General features: G+C 31.0%; 1 protein-coding gene across 1 annotated transcript in view; it reads left to right on the top strand.

The window, feature by feature from the left end:
- The first annotated feature begins 3,045 nt into the window (after positions 1–3,045).
- LOC140051422 (lysosomal alpha-mannosidase-like) overlaps positions 3,046–11,836 on the top strand; it is a 32,683-nt gene continuing 23,892 nt past the window's right edge. Inside the window, exons 1-5 of the mRNA XM_072096634.1 lie at positions 3,046–3,158; positions 9,026–9,128; positions 10,110–10,283; positions 10,520–10,713; positions 11,557–11,763. Of these exons, the coding sequence (XP_071952735.1) occupies positions 3,093–3,158; positions 9,026–9,128; positions 10,110–10,283; positions 10,520–10,713; positions 11,557–11,763 (744 nt within the window). The 5' untranslated portion in view covers positions 3,046–3,092. The remainder of the gene's footprint in view (positions 3,159–9,025; positions 9,129–10,109; positions 10,284–10,519; positions 10,714–11,556; positions 11,764–11,836) is intronic.

Genomic DNA, 11,836 nt, shown 5'->3' with positions numbered 1-11,836 from the left:
AAATGATGTTGTATTTTAAAACCACTTTACGTTTGTTTTTTTTATTCATCTAACAGCAAGTACCGTAACTCGCCAATTACAGGATGGATAAACTATTTAATAATGTTTTTTTGTGTTAAATTGACATGTTTACAACGTTATTATTTATATGTTATATGATTCTCTCCCTGGATAACTCCTGAAATTAGTTAATGTACAAAAAAGATTATACCAAAAGCAAAGTAAATGTTAATAATCCAGGATTAAAAACTGAGTATAGAAGACTTAGAAATCTGGTTAACACTAACATTAAGAAAGCAAAGTATAACTATTTTAATAACGTAAATATAAAATTTTAAAATAATCCCCAAAAAATGTGGAACGAGCTAAATAAACTAACTGGTAAAACGAAATCTAACATTAGTAAAACTATTGATTGCGAACATTTTAATGAATACTTTACCAACATAGGAATTAAGATGGCGCAGTCATTTGACGATACGTAGCCAAGTTGGAATAATCCACCTAGTGAATATTCCTTTAATTTTATAAATGTTGATGTAAATACCATTAAAAGGAAGCTTTATAATTAATTTGCCCGAAAAAAATTTAGATGTTCTAGATTTTGATAGTAAATTTTTAAGGTTAGCAGCACCATACATTGCTTATCCATTGTGTCATATTGTGAACTCTCTCTCATGTCTGGTCTTGTCCCAGCTGATTGGAAAGTAGCAAGGACAACTCCTATATATAAAGAGGAAAGTGTAGTAAAGACAGTATGAGCAACTACAGACCAATATCTGTCGTTGCTCATATCGCAAAGATTATCGAGAGAGTGGTTCAGGAACAAATCATTTCTTTTCTTAGTTTGTTTGATTTAATTAACATTGATCAATTTGCCTTTTTGAAAAACCATTCTACTGTAACATGCTTGCACAGAGTATTTGATGATTGGTTAGAAATTGAATGACTCAGAGGTCGTCGGCGCTTGTTTCTTAGATATATCCAAGTGCTTTGACACGATAGATCACTCAATTTTGCTATTTAAGCTTTAAAAATATGGTTTTCATGAAAATGTTGCTTACTGGTTTAGTAATTACTTTAAAAACAGAAAACAGTTTGTGTACTGTAACAATAACAAATCTACACTTAAAGAAATCAATATTGGTGTTCCACAAGGAAGTGTCATGGGACCCATCTTGTTTCTCATTTTCATAAATGATATTTCGCAGTCTATAGTAGGCCTAAATGGAACTTGCAGCGTTTTTGCTGATGATGTTGTGGTTTACACCTCAGATGATACTGCTAAGATAGTAAATGATTCATTACAAATAATTATTGATTATATTGGTAAAAGGTATGATGACAACCAAGTCTCTATAAATACTGAAAAAACAAAGGTTATGTTACTAAGAAACAATCATACAGCTTACAGTAATGATTTAAATATACAAATTGGAACCAGTAAATTAGAACAAGTTGATAGTATAAGGTATCTGGGAGTCGTAATCGATGAAATGTTAACTTGGAAACAAAATACTCAATGTATTAGTAAAAATATTGGATATAAAATAACAATGCTAGGTAAAATGGCTAGTAGTTTAAGTAAACCGTTACTAGAAACTCTATATATAAGTACAATTCAGCCTTGTAGTGATTATGCTATAACAGTCTTGGGAAATACGACAGAGTTAAACAAAAATATTTTAAAGCGACATCAAAAAAGAGCTGCTCGAATTGTAACAAACAACTTTGATTATATTAATGTAAGGGGTGACAACATCATCCAAAACCTGTCGTGGCAAACTCTTGAAGAGAAACGAGATTTCTCCCTAGCATGTCTAATGTATAAATGTGTTTACAGCCGGCCTGGCACCAACTTTAGTAAAAGAAATTGAATTGATTCGCGATATTCACACCCACTTAACACGTGGAGTAGAAAATTTGAATATAACAATACCCAAATACACCCTTAGTAAAATGAAGTCGTCCTTTAAAGTTGCAGGCGCAAAAATATGGAACAGTTTACCAATTAATATTAAATCGGCACCAACAATTACGTCCTTTAAGGCTAGATACAAATCTCATTTCTTTTCATAAACATGACTGTATTATATTTAATTAAGTTTCTCTTTTGCATATTTTGATTAAGACAGGACCACAATGTAAAATAGATACACTGTTATCTGATTGTTTTATCCTGTATAAATATATTATTATTTATTATTATTATTATTATTATCATTATTAGTGTTATTATTATTATTATTATTATGTTTTTATGTGCGTTGATACCGATGTTTCAACGTTAAATTAACGTTGGATTTCAGTTGGCATTGTTTTTTTTTCTATTTATCATCAATATAATTATTTTAGGCATTTTAGATTGGCAAATATTATTATTTGTTTATTTATTATGTTTTGAATACAAAATGTTCTACTGCAGTTAGTTGTGTTTAATCGAACGATCTTTCAATGAGCTGATTGTTATTGGTTAGTTTCATTTTGATCCAATTTTGAAACTAAAGAGACTGAGTGCATGTAGTTTGGAGTAAATAGAGATGCACAATTGTCATTCTGGCATTATTATGATTTTGCATTATTTTTTCTTTTTTTTTTATTCAATCAAAACCAACACCGATAATTACCGCCACTAACAGGTTTGAAACAAAACAATACAACATCAAAAACGGTTAACAATAAAATACAGATATATTATAACTAAGTAGAAAGCTAAATTGTGTTAATTCTGGTGTAATACTGCCTAATTGTGGTCATCAGGTTTGTATTTATTAGTTTACTATATGCTTATGAAAAAATAGGCATAGGCCTCAATAATACAATTATGATTATAACCCTAACCCTAACCCTTAATTTTCAGTCATATAATTATTCTACACTGGTAACCAAGTAAATTTACTTTCCGTTTCTCTACTCGACGTGCGAGGCGCCCTTGGAATTGTGTCTCACGTTTATTATTTGGTGTGGTAATATTATTAAAGTGTCATATTCCTAATATTAAATCTGGGACACCTCACACACCGTACTCGACTGTACTCATTCATAATATCATCATATGATTTCACACACATGACCAGCAAAAAAATAACAGAATGATACCTAAAATAATAATTGTGTCAATTCTGGTGTTACAATGTAATGCTAATTGTGGCTATCAGGTTTGTATTTATTTTATTAGTATTACTACAGTATGCTTATGTAAACATAGGCATAGGCCCTGAATAATATAATTATGATTTTATTAATAATATAGCTAGGCTAGACCTAGGCCTAGCCTAGGCCTAAAAGAGTAAGGCTTAAGGCCTAGTTTAGAGACTAACTAAAGACGCATGTGTAGGCTAGCGAGGGAGGAGACGTTTCGTTCCGGTCCGAGACATTTCGGCCTATTTAGGAGGACGGCTTTGTAAATTGCATTTACAGTATGATGATACGTTTATTACTTTTGAAATTAAGCATATTAAGGCGCTAGTTCCGTTTCGCACCTGTTTTTATTTCGACTTCCTGTTGACTCCAAACTTGTTAAGTAACTTATTGTGAATACCACACCTTAGAATTGGGCCTCATAAGTACTTATATGAAGAAGAATCTCATAAAAAGTAACAAATAAATCCTTTAAATTGATGATTTTACAGACATGTTTCTCGCATACCGTTCGCGAATCTAGCCTAGCATACTCGAAGTTCAATATTTTCGTTTCTATGGAGCGCCTAAAGAGCAACAACAATAGATGGTTAAAAACTCAGTGGAATGCGTCTTCTTTTAATGCATCTATTATTGAAATACACTTTTTAATTTAATATATTTTGTCAATAAAAATGCTGTAACATTTTACTGCTAATAACGTGCTGTTTTCAAATAGCAACCAACCTTAGGTAGGCCTAAATCAGCGTCACTACCTAGCCTATAGGCCTAAGACTAAGAGGAATATTATTTAGATTATTAAGGTATAAACCTACAGTACATGTAATATGATGAAGAATAAAAGTTCCTGCGAAAACCATGTACAGTATCAACAGTAACATTTTTGTTGCATTGACATTGACAAACTATGGTAAAATTTAACGTAATTTTGCATTAAATATACGCGTTATACTGAGTTTTTAGCCCTCTATTATGATTGCTCTTTTGGCGCTCCATAGAAACAACAACATTGAACATGGAGTATGCGAAATTCACGAACCGATGTGCGAGAAACACGTCTGTAAATTCATAAATTTAAAGGATTTATTTGTTACTTTTTGTGTGATCTCCTTCGTAAAAGTATTTTTGAGGCCTATTTCTAAGGTGTGGTACGTCACGATAAAGTTACTTAACAAATTTTGAGTCGAAATAAACGACAGATGCGAAACGGAACTAGCGCCAGTAGGGCTAGGCCTATGTTTCAATCAATGATATGAAGTTTATTATTTATTGAAATAACTTGCTTTTTATTATAGCCAGTTTCCCAAGTAAGAAAGTATAAGCACATGATATAAATTACACTTTTGCTAAGTTTCAATTAAAATTGTTATATGGTTTTCGATCTATGTTAAATACGCGAAATTCATAAAATTGCGCGTAACTTACGTTGAGCTTCTCTAAAGTCATAACAAAGTTTCTTGCACATCTATATATCAATGATATTTGTGAAAGCTTATTTATAGAAATACCAAACAAAAATAAAAATACTATCATTGGAATAATATATAGAGCACCTGACCTCTCTGTCGATGAATTCGCCAAGGAAATTGAGAATCTCCTATTCAAAATAAATTCGGAAAACAAAATATGTCACATCATGGGCGATTTTAATATTAACCTTATTCATTATGATAAAAATGATAAAATAAATGATTTTATAATAAGAAAATACTATTCTCATAAATTCTCCCAATCAAAAGGCAACCACAAAAAGACGTGGGATGTGATCCTTCCAGTCCTATCCCATATCCTTGAAAGAGCAATGTATAATAAACTATACACTTACTTAACGAAATATGCACTCTTAAACCCCTACCAATACGGATTTCGAGCTAAGCACTCAACATCCCACGCCATACTTGAACTAACAAAACACATAATCACATCTTTCGAGAACAAGAAATACTTAACTAGATTTAATTCGTCACTATGACGAATTATAGGTTATATGCATTGATTTAAATAAAGATAATTGATTTTTAAAAGATATATTGATTGATTGATTTTCTCAGAATCTTTAATTATTTATAATATATGATAGGACCTTGCTAACGCGAACACCATAGCCGGTATCACAATCCGATCAAAGATCCATATGCGTATAATGTCAGAAACCACATTTGTTGTTACATAATAATAAAGACATAAGTTAATTTTTATCTAGATTTCATTATAAATCATGTGTATAATCTATACACTAAGAAATAAATTTGAACAAACAATACGGATAATAAAAAAAAATCTTATTTCGTTTCCCAAGGTGAGACTCGATCTCGGTACCTTGAATGCCATAGACACGAGCACAGACCATCGAGCCATACACAACTGACTAAAAGTTGTAGAAAAATTCCTCCGTGTATTTACTATGCAGTAACCACTTCGGTGCAAATAGATTATTACATACCGAAATGAATTATAATGTTTTACTATAATGACATCTTTAAAATGTAAACAAATGATGCACTGTCAAACTACATACTTTTAACTTTAATATATGAACTTTTGAAGGAAGAAAGTTAATGTTAAGTTTGTTATTTTGGCCTAAGAAAATGTCATAATTTGTTTGATTGTCGAAATTATTTTTTTTAAATTTAATATGCAATTAATGATGACTTAATCAACTTTTGTTCTCTTAATTTGATAATAAATCATACATATGATACATACACTTCAAGAAAATGAAATAAAAAATAGGTGTTCCCCTGCATTCTGACGATATATATTAATTTTAAAATTTAGCATATTTTCACCATTTTGTTAACTTATACGTGCGTAGCCAGTCACTTTTGACGTGCTCGTATAACGCAATTTCGAGTTGAAACCTGAATCAAATATGATGATATTATTAAAGAAAGATTGTAAAACAGAAATCGGGTAAAAAGAGTGAGCATTAACGTTTAATGCGCAGTGCGCGTGCAAAAATCTGCGCACTCATGGCAATTTTTTAAACGCTTAAAATCGCCTGAAACGTGCTCTAATTTCACCGAAAATAAATTTTGACAATTTTGAACATTTTAAGCGCGCGTACGCAAGCGTTATATGCGCTACGCACGTAATTGTATTGCCATATGATGAAATATGACCTGAAATTTATGAGTACCAAATTTTGTTTAATTGTGATTCATGCTTGTGAAGATATGATTACAAATGTGATTTCGTAAAATCGCGCGTAGACCGCGTAATTTTTGATTGCGCATCGTGAAAATATAACCACATCGATTCCTGGCCATAAGGAATATACTCTGAAAACTTGACTTAGCTAGATGAAACTGATGCCAAGATAATTCACGGACAAAATAGTGCTAAGGAAAGAATAAATAAATAAATAAATAAAGATTTTGACAGAATCAAGAGGTTATATGCATATCATGCATATAACCTAATTAGCGTATTTATGGTCCTATCAAAGGCATTCGAGGTAATGAATCATGATATTTTGCTTAAAAAGATACATCACTATTATATACGAGGAACTGGTTACAAATGGATTCAAAGCTATTTACAAGAACGAAAACAACTTGTACAAATAAATCAAACCAAATCATCACTCCAACATATTAAATGTGGAGTTATTTCTTATCTATGTTAACGATATTATTAGAGTAAGTGATAAAATAAACGTGATTTCCTTTGCGGATGATACCACTGTTTTCATGAGTGATAATAATATAAACAATCTTATAGACACATTAAATATTGAACTTTCAAAAATTAATAAATGGTTTATGACAAACAAACTTATTTTAAATATCGATAAGACTAACTACATTATTTTTAGACCTCGGCAAAAAAAGATCCCTGAAATTACTTCCCAAATCCAAATTAACAATTCAATATTACAAAGAGAACAAACAGGATGTTTCTTGGAATACATAAATGAACATTTATGTTGGAAACCCCATATAAACTGCATCTCAAATAAAATCGCTAAATCCATTGGTATCATCTACAAGGTAAAACTTTCCTAAACATATTCTTTTAAATTTGTACAATGCGTTTAGCTTACCACACCTCTATTACTGCAATTTAATATGGGGAAATGAATATCCAACAAACTTAGAAAAAATACATAAATTAATATCTCAAAAACGTATAGCTAGAATGATTACAAACTCACCGATGAGAACAGCCTCCAAACCACTATTACAAAGTTTAAAAATGTTAAATATATACGATATAAATAAAATTCAAATTGCATGCTTTATGTTCAAATATCATCTCCAGGAACTTCCCATCCCTATAAACAACTTGATTGATTTAAACCCTAAAACTGATCGCTTAAAGACATTAAGAAACGCAAATAAGATATATATTCCACACAGTAGACTAGAAATTAATAAAAGATCAATTTTTATTGAAGGACCAACTTACTGGAATAAACTCCAGTCTACTCTAGAACAAAATCACATGACCTCGCTCCCTATGCTAAAGTACAATATTAAAAAGATGATATTTGAAACATATTGCTAGCTACTATTGCTACTGCAAAATTGGGGTTGTAAACATTTAGCTTAATATCACTTTGTTGTGTTTGTGTTTTTTTCTTTTTCTGTCTCAAAATGTCCTTTTTTGTTAATGTAATGCGTCCGTATATATGTTTTATGTTTATGCTTAGGACTACAAAGACAAGCCACTTTGGCTTCTGTGTATCTTAACCCATAAACTTTGTAAAATATTGAATAAATGTTGTAGGTGAAGAGGCAAAAAAAAAAAAAATAAAAAAAAAATACACTTACGTAAACTTTCATTGAAAAATAATTTTTGGCTCAGAATTTATGAGCAACCAAAAAAAAAATTAATAAAAATGCGCGTAACTTGCGCTGCAATGTCATATAACAAAGTTTCTTGCACATGTACAATCTTCTGACCAAGCTATACAATCTCATGTTGATAAGAAAAAAAGATCATGACAAGGCAAGGGGTTATCCGCCAGGTGTGGATAACCAAAAAAAAGATCCTGACAATCACAAGGGTTAACCAAAAAAAAAATGTTGATGATGTCATACAATCATAAGGAGTTATCTGGCAAGGTGCGGATAACTAAAAATGTATTATAAACCTATGATCGAAATGATCAAAATTAAACTGAGATGCGGAGGAATCCTGATGGGATACAACTTTGGGATGATAAAATTCTGGTGCGATTTCATCGGGATCCCAATGTCATTTTCTAATAGGCTATTATTATATCATTTTGTATATTGGTAGAGCAGGTAATGTAAGTTAACTTTACGGTTGCAAAATATGCCATCATTTGCGTTAATTCACTTAATTGTGATTAGTTGGTAGTAATTACCGAACGTTGATTTTCTTTTCAAATATAACGATAAGTATTAGTTTTTTCTTGTTAAATTGATATACGAATTTTCGGAAAATAATATCGTAAATACACAAATTCTGATTGATCAGTAAAATATAACAATATATATATAAAGATTACGTTTCATACTCGTCTCTTAAAAGAAAATTATAGGTTTTTTCTTTATTCACTTCAGTGGTGTTTTGTGGCGTTGAAGCTAAAACAGACTGGTTGTTGTTGATGCGTTGCAACAATTGAAAAGTTTAACAATAGCTTAATTGATTTTAACTTGTTTCTAGAAAGAAAAATTTAAGTTAAATTTACCACTAAAGTGTGTTAATAACATTTGCTTGATATCATTTTGTATCGTATTACCCTACCAGGTCCTTATGGGTCATGCGAATATTAGCATGACCAGATGTTTAATGTTTTGTTTAGACAATAAACAAATCACCATTTCTTAATAGCCTACTGATTATTCACAGTGTATCTAAAATGTAATGTATTACATTTACATTATTTACTGTAACAATTTTTATATTTCAGTCTTGCACTGGTACAAAAGAGGGTGCCATCAATGTTCATTTAGTCCCTCACACTCATGATGATGTTGGATGGTTGAAGACAGTCGATGAATACTATTATGGAGGTATAGTAATTCAGTGCCTATATAATACTGAAGGATTGGGAGGAAACAGAGAAAAAGCAAACCGAGATACTATTTATACAACGTGGGGCAAAACTAATACTTTTATACTTTTTATACTAGTTTTGGAATAAATGGTTTGGCTTTTAATTTTAACATGTATATGATCCAATTAACATAAATTTTGAATTTTTAACATTAATACCGGTGTTGTCTTTTAAGACGAGCGAGTGCGATCTCTCACCTAACACACTCCTAAAATGCCCTTGAGGAGTGCGATTTACAACACGCTTAAATTTGGTAAACTTCTACACATCAAAATACAAACAGCACATCTTCAGCACCCCTGAATGTATTGAGGAGTGCAATTTGTTGCACACCTTCAATTTCTAAAAGACAAGGCCTGTTAATACTAAGTTTGTTGCTTTCATTAAAGCCAATTGTTTATGTTTGGTATTGCTATTTCAACATACAGTTATAACATAGTTGAATTAGAGGAATATCAGATTGCAGTATCATCAGCATAATAAACTTACACTGCAGTGAGAAATACAATTTGGCGGGTCATTAATATATATCAGGAAGGCAACTGATCCAATAAGGGAGCCCTGTGACATTCCACACTTGATAATTTGATACCATTTATACAAGTTTGAGTTTGATCACTTCGGGTAACTCTTAAACCAGTTAATACAATATTTACTACAATTATATATTTTTAATTTGTTGAAAAACATATGATGATCAATAGTATCATAAGCTTTTTTTAAGTCAATTTGTTGCAGTTTGCAAAAGAGTGTGCTTTAGAAGAGGGATACATTGTACTGTAGTGGACTGCTAAATCCCCAAGAAAATATTTTTTTCATTCTTTGGGGGAAAATATATCTTTAATTAAAAATAACTTCTCCAAAATTTTCCAGCTCATATAATTTCCATGCAGTAACATTATGTAAGCATCTGCTTATTTGTTTTTTTTTCTTATAGCAAATAACAGTATACAACATGCAGGAGTCCAGTACATTTTAGACTCGGTTGTGTCCGAGTTGCAAGTGAATGCAAATAGGAAATTCATCTATGTTGAGGTTGCATTTTTTGAGCGATGGTGGTGTCACCAAACAGATTCAACTAAAAGCATTGTTAAACAACTTGTTAATGAAGGTAAGAAGGTATAAAGCACATATATCCACAGTTGATGTTACATAGATGGATGCAAGGGAGTCCAATAGCCAAACCACCCTGAATTTCAGAAAATGCAACTGAAAGTAAATAGGGTTTGTACTTGTATGCTAAAAAAACAATGGAACAAATCAGTTTATGGGAAACTCACCATCCCATGACAGATTCTTGCCTCTTGTTTTTCACTCATACAGTTTTAATTGTTAAAAATATCCTAGGACGTTTAATGTTCATTAATGGTGGATGGTGCATGAATGATGAGGCCACAACACACTACAATGCCATCATTGATCAGATGACTGTCGGCTTAAAATTTCTTGAAGAAACATTTGGAGCCTGCGGACGACCTCTAATTGCTTGGCACATTGATCCATTCGGACACTCAAGGGAACAATCCTCTTTGTTTGCACAGGTATAAATGCAGCTGGTTTTCAATCTCCTCACTTCTGGAAAGAGTATTTGTAGAGAATAATTAATATAATTATACTGTATATTACACAGTACTGTAGATCAGAATCTTGTGCGGATAGATTTTATAAATAAGATATTTATTGTTGTTTACACTATACATAGTTTTGAATAGAAAATAGTAATAATTCTTATTCTTATACTTTTATTGCATACATATATTTACAAATAAACAAACTACAAAAAGAGAAAAATAATAGTCAGGGACACTTTTAAAATGAACTGGATACAAAAAAAATGTATGTTGTATGTTTGTTCATTCATTGTTTATCCGCGGATAACCCCTTGTTATTGTCAGTATCCTTTTTTTTGTTGATTTTTTTCTATCTTATCCTTCCTTATTTTTTCCACAAAGTTTGTTCGCAGCGTATCTCTAATTCTTGTTAACATAAGATTGTATAAATTTGTCAGAAGTTGACCTCTAACTGTGCAAGAAACCTTGTTATATGACATTAGAGTTGCGCACAATTTTATGAAATTTATTGTTGATCACAAATTCTGAAAAAAATCTGAAACAAAAGTGTATTCCATAATATAGAGCAAATTTTGACATGATAAAAATAGCATGCTATGCAAAAAATTACGCAATTATACGTATTTGAAATTTCAAAATGAGCAAAATTAATTTCTAATCAATTTCTTTCAATTTTTTTTTGTTTCAATCCTACTGTAGTAGATTTTATTCATTTTGATGAATTTGACAAGTTCAAATCTAGTTTCATATTAAATCTATATTGAATGAATTTCAAAAATAATCTCACTTGAGAATGATATTTTTGTTTTTCAGATGAGCTTTGATGCATTCTTTTTCGCTCGTATCGACTATGCAGATCAAGCAGAACGAATGAAATTAAAAAACCTAGAGGCAATGTGGAAGAGTAACCCAAACCTTGGTTCATCAGCTGATATGTTTTTTGGTACCTTGTATGGTCCCCTTTATGGACCTCCACATGGATTTTGTTTTGATGAGGCTTGTCACGATCCTCCAATTCAAGTAATTTTTATATTTTCAGTTAATTTTTAAACTATTGTTAGGAATGTTTTTTTATTTGAGATTATTATAGAAA

This window comes from Antedon mediterranea, chromosome 6 (assembly GCF_964355755.1).
Source record: "Antedon mediterranea chromosome 6, ecAntMedi1.1, whole genome shotgun sequence".
In the NCBI taxonomy this organism is placed as follows: domain Eukaryota; kingdom Metazoa; phylum Echinodermata; class Crinoidea; order Comatulida; family Antedonidae; genus Antedon; species Antedon mediterranea.
Note: the sequence above shows the minus strand (reverse complement) of the source record. Positions and strands in the feature narration are given on the sequence as shown.